Here is a 23,220-nt window from a genome sequence, read left to right as displayed (position 1 = left end):
ATCAATATTCTTTATTGAGTTTAATCACTTTTCATTTTGTCAGTGCAGTGTCAAATAAAGACAAGTATTCCTCTTCATTCTAGTAACAGAGTATTTAAAAGCAATAAATATAGATTCCTTACACAGTTTAACAGATCATATGATTATGTACTTAATGTTTAGAATAGGCACACTCCTATGCTCACACAAATTATCTGAGAGTTAGCTTATCTATGAGAAACATGTCTTCACCACAAATAACAAACTTATAGAGTTAAATGTCACAAGTGCACCTTAATACGGCTGGGTGTGTGGTTAGCTTAAAGCACCTCTGAGTTTTGCAGTTGGATGTGGTGGCTTTCTATCCTCAGAGCAGCAGGAACCCCATGAGGAGTAACAGAAAGGGCTTCATGAAAGCTGAGATCCCCTCAACATTCAGCGACGGAGTACCTGAACGAGAGCGATATGAAGACTGAATGCAAAGAATTTCTCACTGAGCCTTGAAAGTCCATGAAACCCTATTTTCTTACAATGAAGGAAGGGGTCTTACATAAATAAACGCACTATTTTCTACCACTGAATGAATTTCCAGCAGTGGACCTGTATGTTCTTACCTGACTGGCCAGATCGCTGTGTTTGGTCAGGTGACCCGGTCAAAGCACTTTCAAGTGCGGCCAGCTGCTCATCACTCAGGGAAGCTCGCTGTTCACTGGTTACCATTGCAGCGTTGTCAGGTCCAAGAGCTTTCAACTGGGGAACTGAGAGTACCTGAGGGGGAAACGGAATCAAAATCACTTAAATAGCATAGAAATACAATCCTATTAAAATTACTTGATAACGGCAAGATTTATTTTTCTTTAATAAACAATGCAACCTGTTTTTTAAAGTTGAATATTTTGTATTAAAAATTATATACCAATTTTTTTTTAAAGTGTAGTAAAAAAATCTCAGAAAGGTCAGACTATAGAATGTCTTTAGAGTCATAAAATGTCATAGTTTAGTTTGTCAAAAAAATAATAGGATTGTATAGTATGTCGAAAAAAAGTCATGAAAAAGTAAAAGTATAGCATGTAAAAAAAATTAAAATCATAGTATGGTTTGTCAAAAAAAGTCATGAAAAAGTCATAGTATGTTGAATAAAAAATAGTCATTGTGTAGTTTAAGTCATAGTAAAGTATATTTAATGAAAGTCATAAAAAATGTATGTCGAAAAAAGTAGTTCAAATATAGTGTAATATGACAAAAAAAAAAGTCATGAAAAAGTCATAGTATAGTAAATAGAAAAAAATCATGAAAAAGTCAGAGTATGTTGAAAAAGTAATAGTAATGAATCTAGGAAAAAGCAATAGTATAGTTTGTCAAGAAAAAGTAATAGTATAGTATGCAATTAAAAAGTAATTAAATAGTCATAGGATAGTATATATAAATATATGATGTCATATATAGTCATACAAATTAACAAAAAAAATATGATTATTGTTAAGTCCAAATATCTCTACTTAAGTACAGTACTTGATAAAATGTACTTAATAACTAGATTTGTCTCCAAGCTGAAAGACAATGGAAATCAAGAACAAAACCTTGAGAAAGTTACTTACAGCACAGTGTAGTATGTGCGGGATGCAGGACTTGCTGATAAATGAGAAGACAGGCGATTTTAAAGAAGCCAACTCAGTTGGATCCAACCCAGCTGAGGGAGACGGAAACAGCTGGTCAGTATAGTTGTTAAAAGCTGCTCAGCACAGAATGAAAAAAACTAGTTTCTGCACCAGCCAACAATTTACAGTACTTCCGGAGAATAATACACTTGGGTTTTGTGTGCAAAAAACACAAAGTAGAGGTGATTGTCTAACCGATGATGTTGCCCAGCTCAGACACTTGAGCTTCAGTCCAGGTGTTGGGTTTTCCAAATGCAGACACAGCAAGACTTTTCAACTGTTGTGCAACCTTGTAGGAGCATTGAACACCATCCATTGAGCCCACAGCGTCCCTGTGACACACACAGACACATAACATAGTAAACATATTTGGTTATTCTCTAAAGAATGTATACTTTGTGAATTTAACAAAAAGCTTGAAAGAAATCTCACTTTTGATTGTGAAACCATATTTGATTCAAAATTATTTAAGCTTCCAGATTTTTTTGGGTTAAGTTAGTCTACAAATTGGACGTTAAGACCAGAGATTAAAACATAAGTGTAACTACGGTGGAGTTGCATGAGAGAAATACAGAGTTTGTATAACATAATATTTGTCTCTCTCTTGACTGATCTAAAGTTACTAGTAGTGAGTTTTGTATGGTGCACAAACTTGAAGGCGTTCACGTTGAGCTGTCCGAACTCGCTGGAGTTTAGGCCACAGATGAACTGGCTCAGTGCTACCATGTCTGCAGCATCCAGCTGCTGCACTTTCAGGTTGTTATATAAAACAACACCCTTCCACACCGCCTCCATCTATTGAGACAGGTTATCTTGATTAGTGAACATCATGGTAATCAGTATATGAGTCGTAGCAAGCCGCCAGGAAGAGCACCAGGGTTTGAAGCACATTTTACATAGTGGCAAAATGGTGGAATTACCACTTCTGGGTCAGTCACATGATGGCATGGGTCCCAAAAATAATTTTTCCAATAGACTTATATTTGGAAAGAGATGGATGTAAATCAACGGATATTTTCAACTTTCAACTTTCCAACACAAACACTTGAATAGCCCTTATTTAAATCATTAGGTCCTAAAAGTTGTATAATGCACTTACAGCCAGATCCAGAATTATTTTTTTCCCTCGGTTTATGTGAATGAGACTGTGAACAAGGTTTGATCGGGAGGCGGACTTAAAGTGTGCATGCTCTACGAGCCCCATGGATGTGGAAGAAGCCTGAAAATCGCTGCGAGATCCCGGATCCAAAGCTGTTTCCAGTTTTCTCCATACATTCATGAGTAGTAGTCATGAACATATGAAGCTGGTTTTATTCTTTACCTGTGGCTCGTTCCAGCCACATTTGGCAATTTCCTCCAGAGTGTCCAGTGAGAAGGGGAGCTTCTCCAGGTCTGCATTGGAGAAACCCCGAGTTATGCATCCCATCTGTATTAACACACTCTCAGTCATCTGTGACACTGGGCCCAAGACCTGCAGAAGTAAATCAAGCTTTTAATCAGAAAATGGTCGTGATGAACACAAAATGCTGGGTGTCTATATTAATACATGCAATGACAACATAAAAAATATTCTTGATTCACATTTTGAATGACTTTTGAACTTGAATTTATATTCATTATATTCTTTAGGCACTTTCAGTTTTCATGATTAAACCCATTATTTTTTTAGATACTAGGAGGGAGGGTGTGGGTGAGAACAGAGAATCCATTCAAAATTTTGTAAAAAATGTAAGGTTCAGCTGCCCTCCAAAATAGTGTTCCTACAGTCCCTCATTGAAGAAGACATGTTAGAACAAGAACAAATTATAAATTCACTTTCTCCCTTTCTCAATGCACCAGAGGAACCTCTGTTCACTGAATGAACAGAACAAGGATCAGTGCCTCCATTGTACCTCAGTTGCTTTTTTACTGAGCACGGCCAGTTGGTCTGCCTCGTAGTCAGAGACAGCCCCAAGTGTTTCTAAAGCCGCGAGGAAGTTTTTGTTTGACATCTGAGCAAGCTGTGTAGGTTTCCAGTAGACGTTGTACATTCCCAGTTTTTCAATCAACGCCACAGTGGGTACTTCATCATCATTACTGGTGGCTGAGAGAGACAAGAGAGAAACACATAGCAGGTGAGAAAATAGAAAAGTACAGTGGAGCAATGATTCACCATTGTTTTGCACGATATCACTAGGTCTCTTTTTACATGTTGCATTTGATGTGGTGGTGGTAAGATCGAAGATTTTTTTTCCCAGTGCTTTCGAGGGGCGGTGCATGCCCGACTTCAGGCAATAGAGAATATCCCTCATCCAGGGCTGACAGAGACAGAGAGGCAAAAAATAAAGAAAACAGTATTATAAGAAATACATGCACAAATTATTGCAACCAGATGAGTGTAGTGCTGAACTCCCTCTTGATTTTGAGTGATGTATTGATTAAAATGTGGACCATTATGAGCTGCATCAGTGGTCAGATGAAATATGATGGTTAAGACAAAAGATACACACCTTATAGGGCAGAGCAGATGTGGCATTGCCATCTAAAAGGAGGAAAGGACCCAATGTTTCCATAGTCTCAGCTGTCCAATTAGATGGATCCCTGCAAAAGATTTTTTTTAAATGCATAATGACTCTTGTTTTCTCTGCAGTTACTCAGGCGTCCACAGGGAAACTGTCCTACCCAAAAGTCTGCGTGACCAGCGGAATTATATCTGCCCTGTGGCGCTGAGGAATGTGCTGGCAGGAAGCCATTTTCTGGAGGCTGAAGTTGAGGACATCAGGGGCCATTTGGCGCAGTTGGAAAGGCTGAAGCTCGCATAAAAACGGTCCAAGCATGGACACAGTATCATTTGTCAGTCCAGATAGGTCTGGCCCCTGCAAATACATAGTAAATATCTTAGGTTGATGTTTACACGATAGACTCAAAATGTTATAATAATAGGTGTGAAGCAGTAGGTATAAGCAGTTGACAATTTAAAGGAAAAAGTGAATAATAAATAATCCCAATTGAACACCTATGAATCATTTTGGACCAATGTGTTAGACAGCTACCACCACCAAAACACCAAATGAGGAAATATATTTTGGCCGAGTTCAGGAAACATGGACCATCTACGCCAAGGAGCATTTTTGCTGCTCTAATATCTCTTGATGATTCAGCACCTTAATGAGAGAGTTGATGTTAGCTTTTCCTTTAACTTATCACCGGTCTGTATCCTTGTGTGTACTTCTACCAGGCAAAGCAGAGCTCTCTGGGTGAGTGCGGGGCGAGAAGGGGAACGATGAGGTAATGAACTCAGGTTGGCCTCTTTTATCTTCTCGAGTAAGACAGGACACACAGAGTCAGGCAAATCCATCGCCTTCCTAGGCCTGGGATAGTGTAAATGACATAGAGAGCTGTTACATTTTGGTATGGATTTTTGTAAGATAAAGTGAGTTAGAGAAAAAACTTTATTCACGGCAGGTGAAGAAGTAAGTATGTGGGAATGTTGTTCATCTCCGTCTCATTGATGGTTTTGAAATAGTCAGCTCTCTCTTTCTCCTTAGTTGCAAAAAGCTTTCTGGCAGCACATCCTGCCTGAAAAGGTATATTTGTTGTCAATTGGTATACTTTACAAATAATTGATCTACATATGTGTATACATACTGTACGTATGTGTGAGTAAATACATACCTGCACTTTGGAGAGCCACTGCGGAGTCTCTGTTATGGCCTGAACCATGTCTTGCATATCATTGTCTGCTACACCATCTATCATCTCAGCGGTTACTCCCTGAAGGACTGAATGTAGCCTCCTGTCTCGGCCAATAATGTTTTGTATGTAAGCATGTCAGGCAAAGTGCAGAAATGTACACAAAGTAACAAGAACATGCAAATAACGGAAACAATACATATGCCTGCATTAAACAGGAATTTGGTTAAGCTAACTAGGTTTTTTCTACTATATGCTTGATGTGGAAACTCAGAAGTGATGATTTAAGTCAAGTGTCATTGTTTTCTCAACATGAAGACAGTTTTTTTCACAGTGTTAATCTTTTATATAATAATTTCATATGTGATAATCAAAGATGTTTTAGAGGATTGACAATGTTACTGTCATTTGATGACCAATATTCAATGTTATAGAGACATACTAAAGATTTGAAACCAAGTTGTCATTTGCTTTGATGATCTTGAAAACGACCACCAATTTGAATTAACACCTCTGCCAGTCACAACAGAGACAATTTAGCCGTATTATTGTAAGGCTTTTGTATTACATTGTATTGATTGGAAGTTCTGCCTTTTGTTCACTGCTGTATATCTTACCAATGCCATTTTCGAAAGAAGTTTCCATCATGCATCTTTTTTGCAACGAGAGCTGCCTATAAGTCGGAAACATTGCACCAATTTTTAGTATATACAACTCATTACTTAACTAACAATTAACAGATACATTATGAAAGTAACTGTAATCCAGATTGGTTCATAGTGAATGTTTTAAGAACAACAATAATAAGACAGATAATTCAAAATATGTTGAAAATGTGTATGCATAATGAAATGTGTTAATAGGTCATTGCTGTTGTCAGAGGAGGTATTCAGGGACATTACCTGTGACCGAGACCAAACTTTATCTTTATACACCACTTGGTCCAAAGAGATGTTTACTTTGTCCAGTTTGTTTAGAGAAAGCCTGTGAAGCAAATGGCCGGACGACTTCTGCACCAGCTCTGAAGGAACCATTTGTCCAAGCGGCTACAGGGAGATATTCAATTATTTCTAAAACTATGGTCACAGTGTTTATAAATGAAATCACATATATAAACATAATCAGTGGTTATTTGAGAATGAGCGTTGGATTTTCATATAAATCTGTAGTCATCAGAGTCATAGTTGGTGGTAATACATACAGTTAACTTCTAATTCCTGCTGCTCTCTCCTTACTCACCCCCTGCAGCATAGCCATCAGCTGCCCTTTTGTCATCTGCATGCACATGTTGTTCAGGCCCTCTTTATCAGGCAGTATGTTCTTGAAGCACTTGAGCACACTGCTTGGCAAACCACCTGCAAATGACTGAAGGTAGTTAGGAAATGAGGGCATAAGAGTGCCAGACTTCCAGCAGTCATGCAAGCTCACGTTATTGCAAAGCAATTTCTTGGACAGGGTGCGCTGTTGGGCCCGTGTCCATTGGATGGTGGAGCCCACATTTTTGAGTAATTCTTTGAGTGGTTTGTCAGTAGTCTCAGACAGCTGTTTGGGAGACAGCAAGGCAACACTTCCGCCCAGACTGCCTAGTGCTTCAGTGCTGTTTTTATTTGACATCACCGACTTGACAAGATGCTTCCTCAGCTTTAGTCAGTAGAGGGTAAGAAGACAAAGAAAAGAAAATGTTACTTCTGTTCTGGCTAAGGGGGACATGGGCAGAAGTTTGGATAAGTTTAAGCAAGTAATTGCTACCTCTGTGATATTGGGGTTGCAGACGTCATCGCAGTTGTTAAGCTCAGAGAGGAGTTTCCTGCTGATGTCAGGAGTCAAGTCTGGAGCAGCGGAAAAATGACAGGCCAGTATGCCGAGCCTGACGAGGAAGTGGAAATGTGGTAATTATTTAAACCTTGAAATTGAATCAGCTCTCTATAATGTTGAGTACATTCATTTGTATACAGAATTATCATAATACCAATGTTCCATTATCTGTCATATAATGAGTGACTGTATGTATAATGATTTCTCTCTTTGCTGTTAAGACCTTTCCTCCTTAAAAATAAACCCTAAAGCTCCCACATTCAGGGTAAACAGTGAGTGGAAGGTTTCATCTGTCCTCTTCAGTTTTACCAAGAAATGACATGACATGGGAAAGTCTGAAAAACCTGAATATATCTAGAAAACAAGTTATGTAAGTATATATCTAGATTCTGATCAAGAGTCTTTATGTTTTAAGTTTGTCATTAGTTTTTAACTGTAAAGCACATTCATTCATAAATACACACTTGTCCACATTCTCAGCAAACTCCTTTCCACTGAAGCACTCTTGAAATCTTTGGAGAAACTTCTTGCCCCGACTTGGATTGATCTTCGAGTTCATATTCATAGCCGATGTGAACTGGGCTGAGCGGAAAAATTCACACAGCTAGAGGAGAAAATGAAGGAAACAAAGCAACAGAGCTACAAATTAAAATCTTGTCCTTTGCTGCTGGTTGCATTGACTCCTCATCCTTCTTTGCAGACCATCTAACCTGTTCTTTGGGAGAAGAATCAATGTCTTTTGTTGCTAAACGTGAGACGTAAGGTCCCATCATGGTCAACGCCTCCAAGTTCAGCCATTCCAGTGAAGGTTTGCAGCTCTTCATCAGCACTACAGAGTAAATGAGGCTGTTACAAGTCACATTCATACTTAACAGAAAAGTGACAACAGGAAAGAGGCAGGAAACAAGGTGTCACACCAACCCATTAAGGATTTATGGGTAAGATTTGGGTGTTTGCTGTACTGATGAGTGTTTATTGTCACCAATGCTGGAGACTATCACCTTCCTGTAGCACTTGACATTATCTTTGATTTGCATGATTCCCTAGATCTAAGTCCAATCTAAACAAATACATTTGCAAGCATACATACTGTGTCACAGAAACATACACACACGATGCAGGGTTTCTGTGACACAAACAATCCCCCATTGTCCTTTGTCCTTGCTCTTGCAGATTTTCTCCTGCTTGATTTTTTAAGTTTTTTAACGACAGAGTTGTCCACTTCCTTTGTAGGATTTACATACAAGAGGCTCGTCTACCTCCCGCTTTTCTAGTCTCTGTTATTTTTATCCAGTTAGCTATATTTCAGCTGCATTGTTCACCTTTTCTTTTTTTTATTCCCCTTATCTCCCTGTTTCTTTTTCTCTGCAGCCTCTTCATCTATCAAGTGCTTGTGTTTTCCTCTGTGTTGTGACTTCTACTTTAAAAGGGGTTTAGAAGGTTGTCCCTTCTGTCTCTTCCACTTCGTGCTCTTCATCTTTTTTCTGTTTCACATAGGAGTATGAATTAATCAGATTTTCTCATGAATAGTTAATGATAAATATATCAGAATGTTTGACTTGACTTTATTGTAGAGAATGGTTTCTGATGGTCTTAACTAATTTCTTACTTGATCTTGGGTCAGATGGTGGCCTCATTGTACAGTTGAAGTACTTCTGTGTGATCTGCTCTTTCACCCATCTTACCACCTGAGTCCTTTGGTCTTCAGACATGGGATCATACACCTCCTTCAGCACCTTCATCCTGGAACCAACGACAAATTTTACAAGTTTAAGAAAAGCTGCTGAGAGACAGTGGAGGAAGTAATTACATAATGGCACACTCACATTTTTTTCAGGTTTTGGCGCCTTCCTACGTCAGTGGGAAGGTTTAAAGGCATATTCTGCAGCTCAGGTTTGGCAGCCGAGAGCAGTGTGTCATACTCATCTGAAGTCATGTTGTTTTCACTCTGTGTGGTCAAAGTCGCCCAGCACAGAGGAGCCATAAATGCTTGCATGTAACATGCAGATGCCACCTGAGAGAATGAGAGAGATTGCAGGAATCAATAGAGTACCAGAAAGCTGCATTAGCTAATGGATTATGTTTTATTTTCTCAAAATCTTGGCATTAGTGGGGTCTGGAGTACTGACAGAGGAGTTCCTCATCAGCTTGAGCATGGTTGGAAGATTCCTGAAATTCCACGTCTTGGTTGTCTAAACAAGATAGAGAGAAAAAAACGAATGTATTCTGGCTAAGAGGTGCAGTTAAACAAATAATTTATAAATTGACCCAAAAACCATTAAGATAGCAGTTGGAATGCTCTGAAAATAACCAATAATCAATAATTATTTACAGTGGTTTAATTAAGTGCATGAATGTGTGTGTGTGTGTGTGTGTGTGTGTGTGTGTGTGTGTGTGTGTGTGTGTGTGTGTATTCGCACCATTTCTTCGTTGGTAGAAACAGAATCCTGGACATTGAGAAAAGTAGTTAGGAGGGTGCCAGATTGCTCAGAGTTTCTGTCTGTCATAGGCAAGTCACTGAAATAGGATTGAGAGTGGAAACAGTTTTTTGGTCAGTAGAAATGGTTTTAAATATTAATTGTTGCGTTTTAATTTTCTGATTCATTTCAGCCTTTAATCATCCATTTTCACTTTTTTTTTTAGCAAACCTTAGCTTTCTACACTTTGGTCTGTGGTGTCTTGACAATAATTGATTCTTACTTACTCCCATTTTTGCAGCTAGGAGACAATACATATACGGGATATTCATAAAAAGGCACCTAAACATTTAACATTTTCTGCCTCTTCGGGAAATCAACCAGACAGAACAGGGACCCGCACAGAGACACACATACAGAATTACCTGTTATTGAAGATAGCTTCCAGCTGCATCATCTCAGGCGCGGGGTATCCTGTAACAGAGAAACCCTCCATATTTATATGTTGCACAGTTAAATAACATCAGGACTGGTCTGATTATTTGCCATGTATTATTGTGTCTTGCGTTATGAGTCTCTCTCTCAGAGGAAGAGAGAGAGAGAGAGAGAGAGAGAGAGAGAGAGAGAGAGAGAGAGAGAGAGAGAGAGAGAGAGTAGACAGCACTACAGTAGAACTGTCAGGAGATGTCATGCCAATAAGGCCTTTGAATTAAATTAAATTGATTTGAATTGGAGGGAGGGAGGGAGGGAGGGAGGGAGAGCGAGAGAGAGCAAGAGAGAGAGAGAGAGAGAAAGTTCCCTCACCCTTAGTCTGGCACTTCCTCATCTGATGAAAAAAAGAAAGACATTAGGGTCATCGTTAAGGTATGATATTTAGTTGTTTAACTTACTCTCTGTTAATGGTTAGAAAAACGTATTGAACTGAAAAAACATGTGAACAAGACTTAATTACAGTACTTTGGGGGTTTTCTATATCCTTTATATACAGTATATGAACAAAAAAAAGATTCTAATAGACTGATAGTAGCAGATGCTGACAAGAAGCTGTGATCTTTAAAAAACAATTAAGATTAAAGGCACAGAGTGTTCATGGACCTGAAAAGCCTGTGGTGATGGTGAAGGTTCTGATATGCAACAAGTAGGCCATACAGTTTTAAAACTAGAATGTGTGTGTGTGTGTGTGTGTGTGTGTGTGTGTGTGTGCATGTTTTTTTTTAATATAAACTCATCACTGTTCTGCAAAACTTCAAGAACTACACAATCTCAATGTGATGATGAATTATTATTATTGTAAAAATCTCTTCTCTTTGACAATGACAGCTTTACTATGTTGGACTTGAAAATAAGAATCTCCTTCAAAGCTAACAAGTAATCAAGAAATTACATACCAGTTTTTTGGCAAAGTCTGTGAAGTCAGGTTCATTTTTAGGCATCCTGTCTGGTGGTATAGCTTAATGAATAATTATGAAAAGACACATTAACAACATGCATACATTTGGGCTTGCATTTTTTAAGACCATCAATGTAATGGTGTTGTCGCTTACACAGGGCTGCACAGGCCACAAGGAGGAGAAAGAAAAACGTTCCTCCTTTCAGGGCCATGGTGAAAAGACCTGCCTGCCTGTCTGTTGAACATGAGGACAGAATTCAAAGAAGGCATTCATATCAACACATATTACCAGTAATTTTGACTTTTGTATTCTTTGCATTTTGTAATATATTTTTCTTTCCATAACAGAAAATTATTCAGTTGTGTTATTCAGTCTCTAGTTGTTATGGAACCTGTCTCCATGCAAACCACCTCCAGTTTTATGACAAGCTTCCTCCTCTGAGGATTTGTGTTCTAGTTACCACCCTTGTTACCCATCTTCCAGGAGGCTCAACGGACTTTGGAGGATAACATGCTGTGAAAAACATGTTTGGAAAAGTACATGATGTGCTTGTCTGCTTCTCCCCTCTTCGTCCATCACTTTTGCATAAACACAAACTTTGACATTGTCTCTCACATCAAACATTTGCATGTTGGGTCTTTGCTTTGAATTTGTTTGCTCTCCATTGATTTGACCTCTCATTTAAATATACGTCATTACCAAAAATGGTAGAGTGAAAATAAAATTTCATTAATAAGGTTATAATGCCCAACTTTGTATGTGCTGGGTATATAATCACAGATATCAAGAATTACAAAAAAATAATAAAAACACAAAAACACATTTATACCTGTACATTCAACCAAAGTAATGGCTTCAACATAATTACACACCTGAAACTATCAACACATCACAAAGACTGAAAAGAGAAACAAAGAACGTATTGATTTATGTACAAATTACTTTTTACTTACACAATCTGCGTCCGCTACCAGTTAGATTCTTGAAACAATTCAATTTAAAAACAGAAAAATAAAGATGTGCGTGTTGTTCCTCTGCCTCTCTCACATCTGATGCCAGTTGGCTGGGTGGTAACCTGTTCTCAACAGAGTCAAAGTAGGTGCATCGTATTTAAACACGCTCTTTCTCTCTCTCTCTCTCTCTCTCTGTGTGTGTGAGTGTGTGTGTGTGTGTGTGTGTGTGTGTGTGTGTGTGTGTGTGAGAGAGAGAGAGAGAAAAAACAGCACTAAAGTAGAACTGGCAGGAGAATATAATACTGCATGTTGCCAAAGCAAAGACTTAAGGAGTCTTTGCTTTGGCAACATGTTTGATTCATTACGTCATGTCAAAAAGGCCATTGAATTAAATTGAATTTAACTGAATTGATTTGAATTGAGAGAGACAGATAAAGTTCCCTCACCCTTAGTCTGGCACTTCCAAATGAAAGCTTGATAAAAATCAACACACCACAACCAAATACAGAGCTGCATTATCCCATGAAAATATGTGGTCAAAAAGACACAAACAAAGGAAGATAGCTTTAACCAAACAGTACAAGCATTATTCACACTCCATAGAGAATATTTGAATGTTAGGGCCATTGCAAAAGTAGGATAAGATTCAGGTTTATTGGCAGCTAGATGCTAAATCTATGGGGCCATTACTGTAGTTTGCAAATGTGTGTAACTGTATTACAATCCGTGTGTACGTAATGAGATTTGTAAATGTGTAAGAGAATCTCTAAATACATGCTGAGATTTGAGTACAGAAGAATTTGCAAACGTGTAAAAAAAATGTGTGCTAGTAACTGATACTTGTTTTTTTAAATTCATTTTTATTTTATTAAATCAAAACACTTACAGCCAATATCTATGTACACATTTACAATTTTGCAGACATATTTTTGATATTTTTGATTTGTGTATGATGCGTGTGTATGATTGGAAATCAGACAATAATGTTAGAAAGAGTCCATACGGATGCTGCTCTGTACAGAGAAAGACACAAAGGAGAAGCATCGTGGCTGTTGGTTTGTTTCACTCCATGTTTCCTTCCATTTTGGAGCCAATAACCACGTGAAGATTTGGGTTAGAGAAGTGATCTGAAAAAGCCCATTGACACTGATTGAGTGATATCAAGCTTGTGTGTTAACAGTATTTTTAATTTGGAGCTGCATTACCATGGCAAAAACTACTCTTCCTGGGGTCCATTTAAAGGATAAGGCTGGTTTTGTTTTATGTTTCTTCTTGTCAACAAACTTGAATAAACTAAATCTAACAATGACTTTGTCGATCTCTCGTACTTTCTGATGTCCGTACCCTGTCAGTGGCACTCTGCCACAATTCCATTCATGCCTATTAAATTTGAGTAAAACTTTAAAAATGCTTAACATTTTTAATAAAAATAATAATAATAACTAAAACAGTTGTTCACTTTAGTATTTTCTGTATAGCCAAAGCTTGATGTAGCTTATTTCTGTGTAGAAAGAAACAAACTAAACGATTAAAGGATTATTGTCTTTTCATGGGACAGCAGCACAATACAATTATATCATACCCAAACATGTGACATACAAAACATTAGAATGTGTGTGTGTGTGTGTGTGTGTGTGTGTGTGTGTGCGCAACTCACCTGCAGCAAACTCACGGATGTCAGCGGGCCTTTTAAGAATTACATCTCTATGAGGAGGACAGAAAATACAAATAATAACTGTACAACTAAAGTATGATTTGATGAGTAGCTTAGAATAGGTTTTTTAATGTATGGCAATTCTTCTTGAAACAACTGGCTACACATACAGACAAACTCAGACCTTTTATCATCCCTGAAGATATAAAGAAATGAAAGAAAAAGACAAGCTCATGGTCACCAGGAAAACTCAGACCTAAATGTATTCCAAAAGCAAGCGGTGTTGAGTCAGAACTACACATGGAATTGTTTGCCTGACGATATGTGCATGTCAAGCTAAGTTTACACATTTTCAGACACAAACCTTTATTTGAAATATTTAGGCTTTAATTTATATTTTATTTAAGCATGTAATTGTTCTAGTCCTGTTTTATTTAGTATCTGAGATCTTTGTAATATAAATGTTCATAGGGGAAATCACAATCACAAATGTAGCCTAAATATATTAATACTGTTAATATCTGTAATTCTCTTTAGGTTGACTATATTGTTTACTTGCTGTTTTCTTTTATTAGACAATAAATACAACTAATTAAGGATGCCACCACGCAAATTAGGAGGAGAAACAAGATTAGGCTCATTTACATGTGTTTATAAAGGCTGGCCTTGGTTTGTTTAAGCTTTGTCTATCCATGAGAGCAAGTTTACTTCTGTGTGACATCAGGATCTCAGTCTCCAACACAACTAGCAATAGTAAAGTTCACCAGCACGCACACCACTAGCCTTTTTATTGTCTAAAAGCAAAATAAGTTGATCTAGCTGACGTTACCTTAGGAAGTCCCCTATCAATACCTCTACTTCTGGATGCGATCTCAAATACGTCTCGTTGTCGACTCTCGTTTTGATCTGACAATCATGAGAAAATGAATTTAAGGATTGCAGATCAACAGCATACAGATCAAGCTGCTGTTTGTGGCTGTCGTTAGCGGTGTTACCTTGAAGTGTCGCAGCTTCTCTTGCTGCTCAGCACTTAATACTCCGACGTCCAGTTTCGCCAAACCTCCATTTCCAGCCATCGTCTCTGTTCGTCAAATGATTTACCGTACAGTGTCCTCTGACTGGCAAACGTTTGATACGGGGCACTGCTGCTATGGAAACGACCCCCATCAATAATGGCTGCGTCCGCGAGGTGGCAGTATGTGACAGGACAATAGTTCCCAGTATATTATTGTGTTGTAATTCAACTTAATAATCCACGTCTTGAAGCAGAAATAATTTGAGAATTACATGATAGGTAAACAGCACTGTTTTGTCTACTTAGAGCCTCTTAAAAAACCTCAAGAATCTTTCAACTTTTAGATTTTTTTTTCTGTAGGATTGCAAGAGCAGTAAACCACCACGGTGGCTGTAGTGAAGTTTCATCAGTGACTTGGTTCATTAACTTTTCTAATTCCCCCAACACATTCCACATATGACCACAAAAATCCTATTTGATAAGGATTTTGACTGATGAATTACTTCCTGGAGGTGACTGTTTAGATTAGCTATACAGACACTGAAAACTGTTTAAAATTCCAATTGAATTTTTGACATTTTGTATCTCAACATGCTGCTCAAGTTTGTATTAACACTCCTTCTCTGTGCAATGTGTGCCGTTTAGAATACTAGGCAACATGGCACCCGATTTGCTGAGTAGTAATTTGATTTGATTAAATTAATTTTGCAATATGACACATATAAACACAAAAATAAGGTAATGGAGGTCTTGAAACTATATTTTATCACAGAGGTCCCCTTCAAGACAGAGGCTCAAGATCAGATAATAAAGCAGGACCCAACTTAAGGCCTGTGTCTTATCAATTGATGTTATTTTTCCGAGGTAAATGTTCCTAGAGCCTGGAGTTCAGGGGCCAACACAGAGGGCAGGACAACTGATGAACAACGATTGCTTTTGTCAGCAACTTTTGGCAATTCTTGTCAATTCAAACAAAAAGGGCAGGAGGCAAGTGACATATTTGATAAACCTTAATAGAAATGATATAAAACAGAACATGAGGTGGTATGCTTGACGCAGGCCTATAATGAGGCCTAAATCTAGTCTACAGTTTATCAACACACTTGGCACAGACTTGAGAAAGAGCAGCTAAAAGGCTGGTTTTGAGAAAAAGGCAACAAAAAGTCTTTGAGAGGTATTTTAGGTATTAGTTAAAGAATAGCAGAAAGAGAGACAGATTACAAGCGGTTCCTGAATTTTTGTTTCCAACAGAAGCTCATTGGAGAATGATAACAATTTTAAGTTCATTATCCTAAGTCATCTGTGACACTTGCTAGTCTTATTCCCTTTTCTGCCTGCTCATTAGTCCCTATGGAGAAAGAAATAACTTGTATTGTTGAAGTGCATGGCTTCTACCCTCTCCTTCAGCCGCTGTTCTTCTTCATTTTCTTCTTCCCCTTCTTCCACTTCACTCTGTGGGGGATTTTTGTAACGAGGAGGGGCAAAGGTCACCAGAGACTGCCCTGCTGGAGGTGTTGGGGCGGAAGGCGGAGGCCGCGGAGAGTCACCACACTGTATGCCGACACTCAGACTCTGGAATTTAGGCATAAATCTGTCCTTGTGTCTGAAATGAAAAGAAGAGAATTTGACTGAAATAATTTGCTGAGATTTGAAAACTGGGACATCCATCCACTGGTTATAAATGAATCCACATTTGTTGCACAGCAGGAAATATTATATTTTCTATATAGATATAAATAGATATAATATACCTGAATATGTAGACAGCCAAAATGGCCGACAAGAAAGCAAGTGAACCAGATATCCACATGACATGACGTAACACCTCCGCACCACTTTGGACTGGTTCAGGAACTGCAGGAAAGACAGGAGAAGACAGTGAGAAATCCTGTTAGAGCTGAATAACATCCATGCAAGTACGTGTATGGGTGTGACTGAATGTGTGTTTGTGTGTGTGTGTGTGTGTGTGTGTGTGTGTGTGTGTGTGTTTGTGTGTGTATGTGTGTGAGATTTGTGTTGAGCCATGTTTCCTGTGGCTTGTTTCGTTGTTAAGCCTCAGTTATTATGATGACATGGCTTCCTGTTGAAACCCAGTGGGGCAGAGGGGGTTTTCAGCATTAACAACACTTAAGAGTTCCCTCTCTCTCGTCTTTTTCCCCCTCGTCTCTCTCACACTCACACACATAAACACCTAATTAACCAAAATGTCTGGTAGCTGTCTTACCATCAAACACATCGTCATCCGTATCAGAGCTGCCTTCGTCATCTGTGTATACTGGAAACTGCAAGTTAGAGAAAGTAACACAAAAGACGTGGTGAGATACTGGAGCCAGGACAACAATGAGTACTGCAGCAGCAGCACTAATGTCTCTTTGACTCTCACCATTGTGGCAGAGAGATCATCCTTCAACAACCCGAATGGCCCTTTAGCTGAGGAGAGAGAAATCCATGCAAATGACATGTTATCAGCAATTTTAACAAAAAGGCAGCCCCTTCATCGAGACAAAAAAACATTTATGAGAAGTAAAAACATACTGTATTGTATATAATGCATTGTTTAGATCAGTGTTTTACATCTGGAGGTTGGGAAGAGGCCACAAGAAAGACAAGCAAGACAGGAACCAGAAATAAACTATTTCTGCTACACAAAATCATTTTTATCTCTTAAGTCTTTCATCACATGAAAAAAAGGTTAGGAGCCACTGACCTAGACGGAGTTCTGTTATTGTATAATTCTTTTATATAGTCATGTTTTGTTTTAAAAAATCATTACCTGTCACACCTGTATGTCAAGTTGGGTTTTTGTCCTGTCTCCACGTTTGTTTTGTGACTTCCTGTTTTATTTTGGAAATTAACTCTCCTCTCGTTTCAGGTTCCTTGCCCTTCCTCATGTGTCACCAGTCTGATTGTCTTCCCTGATTCCTGATTGTCTCCACCTGCTCCCCCCACTTCCCTCATGTGTACTTGTAGTCTGCGTCTCCCCTTGTCCTGTGCCAGTGTATCATGTCCTTTTGCCTTGCACACCCGCCTTATGATATCAGCAAGTCCAAGCCTGAGTATTGTCTATCCCGTTCTTGTTTCTCGTTTCTTGTTTCTAGTTTCCTCTGTAAGAGCGACTTTGTTTTGCATTTTGCTATTTTGATCGTTCAGCTCTTTGAGTCGCATCAGAGCTTTTTTATTTGTAGTATTTTACCTTCCTTGCGAAGTGATTTTTGGTTTGGCTTTTGCCGTTTTAACTTTACTGCCCTTTGAGTTAAATCGGAGTTTTTTTTAGTTCTGCTTTGTTAGTTTTTTTTTCCTGCCTTGCTAAAAGAGGTGTTGTTTCCAGGGATTTCCCTGACCCTTTTTGTTGGAAATAAAAGATCGTCAGTTGAACCTTAACACCTGCGTCCGAGTCCTCATCAAGAGTTCCCTCCGTGACATTACCTTTGTATTCAAGACTTATTTAAACATCAAATGTTTTGATCTACAGACGTTTTTTTAGAGTGAAAAGTTATTTAATGAGAAAAGCAACTCATTCACACAAAATATTCTGTTGATGATTACTTCTGTGATATAGCTGCATATGAAATACACTGGATGTGCAAGTTTTTTTTCCTAACCTGCTTGACAGTATTATACATTGATCCAATGCTGCATGAATGCATGCTGTGCACAATGAGTTAAGAACTTGTTCAGCGAGGAAGAGAAGCACAATTGGAAGGGGTAAAAGTAGGTACGTATGAGAGGGTGATTATGATGAACTTCTTTGGAACACCTAATCATACGGGAAGGAAACAGGAGGCCCTCCTCCTCAGGTCGTCATGGCTACCTTTGTCTGCATCCAGGCTAGATCATGTATTACAAAGGTGATAAAGCTCAATGATTTACAGGTCCCCGTAATTCACATCACTTCCATGTCTCTGTTAGTTTCCACTAACAACAGCTTCAACTAAACGCACGACCCAATTTTGAAATGGCTTGATTTTTTTTACGTTTCTTTCTACATGTATGAGTGTGTGCATGTGTGCCTACCTGTTGTGAACAACCAACTGCTGGCATAGACAGGTGCACTCCAGTCACTCCAAAGACCATCATACTCTTCCTTGGTTCTGAGCTGTATCAAGTACTCAACACCAGGCATTGCATCAGTGATAGTGTAGGAGCGCTTCTTTATCATCTGTATCTACATGGACACATACAGAGAGGCAACCAGGACACACACACATTGTGTTTTATTGTTCAGGCCAGAAAAGCCTACTGAACTGTGAAAAGCTCAGAAAGTATTTGTCCACCAGCACGCACCTGCCCATGATATAACGAGGATATAAGAGGTCGGTATTTGAGCTCGTAGATTAGTTCATAATAGCGGTCTTGGGACTTCCAGGAGTTCGGCAAACCCCAGGTGACGGTCATCCTCATCTCCTGTCCCTCCTCCTGTCGAACTGTCACATACGATGGAGGGTCTGGCTTTACTGAGGGAGCAGGAAGGAATATAGTAAGTGTTATCCATCAGACCAAACACACATGTGATACGGACACACACCCGGCTCGACACACAAACTTACAAATGCTCAGAGGTAGGAAGTGCAGCAGGGTGCTGGTGGCGTTTCCCGCAATGCTCGTAACACACAGGTAGGCCATGTGAAGGGTTCTCTGCTCGTCCTCGTTGTGGTCCAGAGCACACCAACAGCGGGAGCGCCGAGATGAGTATGAGCACTGAAATCGAAGAAATGCCTCTGTCGGGCTGAGAGAAGGAACAACAAGGAAATACCTGTTTCACATGACTTGTATTGCTGTTGTAGTTTTAATTAACCTTGTTCACCCCCCATATGTAGTAAAGTAAAATAAAAAGTATTTTTCTGGGGTGAAGGTGGTCTAGTGGTCCAGTGGAGTACCCGCTCACTCCCTCTCCCCTCAGGGAGAGTCATGTCTCTACTGTCACATGTCTAATTAAAGCCCAAAAAACCTTTTATTTCAACCAATACTTCATTCAATGTTTTCTCTGAAACATCAACTCCTCCCAGCACTTCCATTCAACTATGTCAAATGTCTCAACTGTAAAACTTTTGAATTTGGAGTCTAAAACATTCAATGCAACATATCAAATGCTCTAGTTTGAGACGTATGGCATGGTAGAAGGGATAAACCATGACAAGGTGTCAAAGGGGAACAATTCAAATTATTTATTGTACATACTGTATATGTGAAATTGAGACCTGCTAACAGACCTGATGTGATTGACAGAGACTGAAAAGAAACTGCATCTCAATCATAGTTTGTAATGTTGTTAAAGGTTTGTTTGAAAAGTAGTATTTACCATCTCCACACACAAGTATAAGTTATTCATTGGGTAGTTGTAGTATTAGTGTATAGTCTTACCTTTTACTGAGTAAGAGGTAACAGTTAGGCGATATAGTGACGGGCTTCTGAGGTGTCCATTCACAGCGAATCTTACTGCTGGGTGACCTTTTGTAGCAGGACAGGCTGGGATTCTCTGGAGGATCTAACGCATAAAGAAGACATGCAGTGATACTGTATATTCATCATTTAGTTATTTGTTGTCTTTACTAAATAGATATACATCAACCACCAACCAATCACTGAAAGGCTACAACTAACAATTATTTTAGCTATAGAGTAAACTGTCAAACATTGTTTTTAATGAGTTGTTTTAAAAACAATAAAGAATGACCATAATGCTTGTTCAGAGTCCAATATGTCATTTTTAAATATTTTTTTTGTCCAACCAACAATCCAAAACACAAAAGTATTGAATTATCAATAATGTAAAACAGAGAAAAGCAGGGCACCATATCGTAAGCATTAAAGAACATATATATATGTATGTAAATATGTGAAGTATCATCTCACTGTTCTCCCCCTACTTCATTACTCACTAGTTTATCGTCACACTGTTGCATTGCATCTTTCATTTACACTTACATTCTGAATATATAGCAGAATGCACTTTGCAACGTCTACTAAAACTGTATTTTATATAGAAAACCTAACGCTAATGCTAAAGTTTTTGTTTTGAAAATCAAGATATGTTAGGACAAATGAAAGAGCGAAGGACAAATATCCCATGGATCAAATCAAATTGACACTTATAACTTCAATCATCAATTACAACTTCCCTGCATGCTGTTCTGACTCACCTGCAATGTTTACCTTTAAGGAGAACCTCTCTCTGCCTCTGTGATAACAGGTGTACCTCCCAGAGTCCGTCAGTCTTACCGAGGACAGAGACAGTGAAGCCCCTCTCCTCTCAAATGTGATTTCACCCCAGTCTCTGTCTCCTTTTCCCACTATCCTATCGTTCCGCTTCCACTGTAGCCTTGACTTTATGCCTCTTGTTACTCTGCTCCCTTCCTCCGCTCCCTCCTCTTCCTCATAATCGCCCACGCCATCCATCTCCTCAGCCTCCCGGTCGGATTCACCCTTCAGCAGTCTGCTCGCATTGGTTGGCCAGACTGTGTGAGTGGTGGTAGAAGCTGTATATCCTGTCTCTGTACGTCCGGAGCTTCTGCTTTCTCCTGCCGATTTTGGGTTAGACAGGTATCCCTCACTTACAGGATTCTTCACAGTATGTTTTTTGCTTTTCATCAAAACTCCAATTTTGCTTATAATGTTTTCAGCGGTTGGGGTTGCATTAAAAGAACTCCTTCTGTTGTTTGAACTGTTTGTGTGAATGCTGACCTTCACTCCGTTCACCTCCACACCACCACTGCAGGTCAAAACCAACTTACTGCCCGGAGATACAACCAACAAACCAGGGGGAGGCTCTGGACAGAAAAACAAACATAATTTATAGAGCTTATACAAACCAACAGGTGTGCTGGTTGTCTTGGCCTGTATAGTGTGGGAAAGACTTTTTTTTATTGTACATTCAGACAGTATTTTGCACAAAGTGACAAGTTCTTGAGCATTGGTTGCTGTCGACTATACGCACAGCACAGATAGATAACATTACACAACCAAAATTACCAAGTCTTTTTTAACTTCCTCTTTTAAGAGGCATATTTTCTTTACTGTTTCTTTTTATATCAAGCCCTCTCACTTATTTACATTTCTGACATCCCCTAATTACACAGATTTTCGGATTGCACTCAAAACTCAATCAATTATGACTTGAGGAATATTTACACCCTCCTGTCCATTGCCCTTGCAAACATACTTTATCTCCCTTACTCCCACTTTCCCAGTTCCCTGTCTATCTAGCCTAAATATATGGATATACATAACTAGAGGCTCTGCAGCTGAGAGAAGGCAGAACAACACATCTGCTACTGTGTGTGGACAGGATTTAGGTTTAATACATTTACACATATTCTAACATTTGAATTTGCCTGACCCAGTATATACATAATTTGTCTGATCTGTATTAATAATTTGGATAATTAAAAAAAATAACTGAACATCTGGAGAAAACTTTAAGCAAATAATATGAAGAACATTTCTTTGAGTTTCCACAAAAGCTTTACAAAACAGCAATTTAGATGTTAAACAACACAGAATGTCAATACAAATAATTTCTTGATGATCGATTCAGATATTATAAATATTACATCAAATACGAAAAATAAACAACTTTTGCTAAACAATGTAGCACTGTGCTTACACTGCAAACAAAGCAGGCTGCTATCACGGTTTGATCCATTTACTGTGATTGACAACAATCTGATGTGGGTGACAATAAGGACCCCATAAGCGAACAAAACACCTTCTGCTTTTAAAATAATTAATTCAAAGTAAGTCAAAACTTATTGCACATTTTCAAAACACCGTCTGGCTTGTTTTTACTGACATGGCAGGATAAATCACAAAGATTATTACCTTTTCTGGGACATGTTCCGTCGAAAATGCCTTGAACCTGTGCGGCGCACAGAACGCACAGCAAAGGGAGAAAACCCCGCATGTTTGCGCATGAGTCTCCCCTCACCGGGTCCTCACACCATCACTGACACACAAACAGCACCAGTTGGAGATTATTGTGGTTGTCATCAATCTCTTCACACGAACAACAACAACACAACTGAAAGTCCTCCTGCACAGACGGATTTGTTAAAGCACAGTTACCGGTTTCCTCTGGTTGCAGCAGTCTGCTGTCAGTAAGACCCGTTATTGTGAAATCCCAGCTCTCTTCCCGTTGTTCAGTACTTTAAAGAGGAAATCCTACCCAGCGTCAAAATAAAAACCCCGTGAAAGCTGAAAATAGGACTGCTATTGTAATTTGAATATCTAAAACTGGTAATACTCAGGAAGTCTGTCACACTCAAGTTCCTTTCTTGATATCCTTCATTTTTTGTGACACACATGGTGCGCTTTGTTCTAATTACATACTGTAAGTGTGGGAATGTATATATTGTATTTTCTGTAGTATTGAGTTGTAAACAAGTTGCATTTATTGTTTTATTCCAAAGTAAAATAAAAATCGTATTTGTTAAGTCAAACTCAAAATATCTCTTTCCACACATATTTTCATCTTTGCCAATAAAAAACAATGGTGTATTGTGATAAACTAGACGACTAAAACGTGCTTTTGCCACACAAGGTAGCACAGGTCTATTTTTTTTTAGCATTTTACAAAATTTTTTAAAGCTGCCGGCTATTTACTTAACCTCATTTCATGCCCCACAGCAGCGTGGTCATTTCTACCTTACACTATGGTTGCTACTTGACAT

General features: G+C 38.7%; 3 protein-coding genes across 4 annotated transcripts; all 3 read right to left on the bottom strand.

Moving 5' to 3' along the window:
- Positions 1–2: 2 nt before the first annotated feature.
- otoa (otoancorin) lies at positions 3–11,143 on the bottom strand. Of its 2 annotated transcripts, XM_068735447.1 has the most exons (27): positions 11,086–11,143; positions 10,930–10,991; positions 10,346–10,367; positions 9,967–10,015; positions 9,545–9,641; positions 9,254–9,316; positions 8,951–9,138; positions 8,734–8,867; positions 7,835–7,953; positions 7,589–7,728; positions 7,059–7,176; positions 6,549–6,950; positions 6,212–6,355; positions 5,927–5,982; positions 5,292–5,412; positions 5,077–5,195; positions 4,852–4,987; positions 4,299–4,492; positions 4,127–4,217; positions 3,826–3,934; positions 3,530–3,720; positions 2,959–3,108; positions 2,290–2,432; positions 1,833–1,969; positions 1,578–1,669; positions 594–747; positions 3–429 (listed from the first exon to the last, which is right to left on the bottom strand). In XM_068735447.1, the coding sequence occupies exons 1-27, from the start codon at positions 11,141–11,143 to the stop codon at positions 347–349; spliced, it is 3,372 nt and encodes a 1,123-aa protein (XP_068591548.1). In that variant the 3' UTR covers positions 3–346. The 2 variants fall into 2 exon arrangements, with proteins under 2 accessions (XP_068591548.1, XP_068591549.1); XM_068735448.1 differs by lacking the exons at positions 8,734–8,867; positions 8,951–9,138; positions 9,254–9,316; ... (3 more) ...; positions 10,930–10,991; positions 11,086–11,143 and adding an exon at positions 8,447–8,628.
- Positions 11,144–12,725: 1,582 nt separating this feature from the next.
- On the bottom strand, positions 12,726–15,275 carry LOC137890948 (RIIa domain-containing protein 1). Its single transcript, XM_068735321.1, has 4 exons — positions 14,535–15,275; positions 14,369–14,445; positions 13,543–13,589; positions 12,726–13,012 (listed from the first exon to the last, which is right to left on the bottom strand). The coding sequence occupies exons 1-4, from the start codon at positions 14,613–14,615 to the stop codon at positions 12,948–12,950; spliced, it is 270 nt and encodes an 89-aa protein (XP_068591422.1). The 5' UTR covers positions 14,616–15,275; the 3' UTR covers positions 12,726–12,947.
- Positions 15,276–15,717: 442 nt separating this feature from the next.
- il6r (interleukin 6 receptor) lies at positions 15,718–23,163 on the bottom strand. The gene is made up of 10 exons (XM_068735319.1): positions 22,373–23,163; positions 20,695–21,321; positions 19,916–20,039; positions 19,102–19,280; positions 18,839–19,008; positions 18,569–18,719; positions 16,938–16,984; positions 16,779–16,836; positions 16,306–16,408; positions 15,718–16,157 (listed from the first exon to the last, which is right to left on the bottom strand). Exons 1-10 carry the CDS (start codon positions 22,452–22,454, stop codon positions 15,896–15,898), a joined length of 1,803 nt encoding a protein of 600 aa, XP_068591420.1. The 5' UTR covers positions 22,455–23,163; the 3' UTR covers positions 15,718–15,895.
- Between the last annotated feature and the right edge of the window lie 57 nt (positions 23,164–23,220).

This window comes from Cebidichthys violaceus, unplaced genomic scaffold, assembly GCF_023349555.1.
Source record: "Cebidichthys violaceus isolate CVI_PGR_0920_01 unplaced genomic scaffold, fCebVio1.0.p SCAF_7, whole genome shotgun sequence".
NCBI classification, from domain to species: domain Eukaryota; kingdom Metazoa; phylum Chordata; class Actinopteri; order Perciformes; family Stichaeidae; genus Cebidichthys; species Cebidichthys violaceus.
Note: the sequence above shows the minus strand (reverse complement) of the source record. Positions and strands in the feature narration are given on the sequence as shown.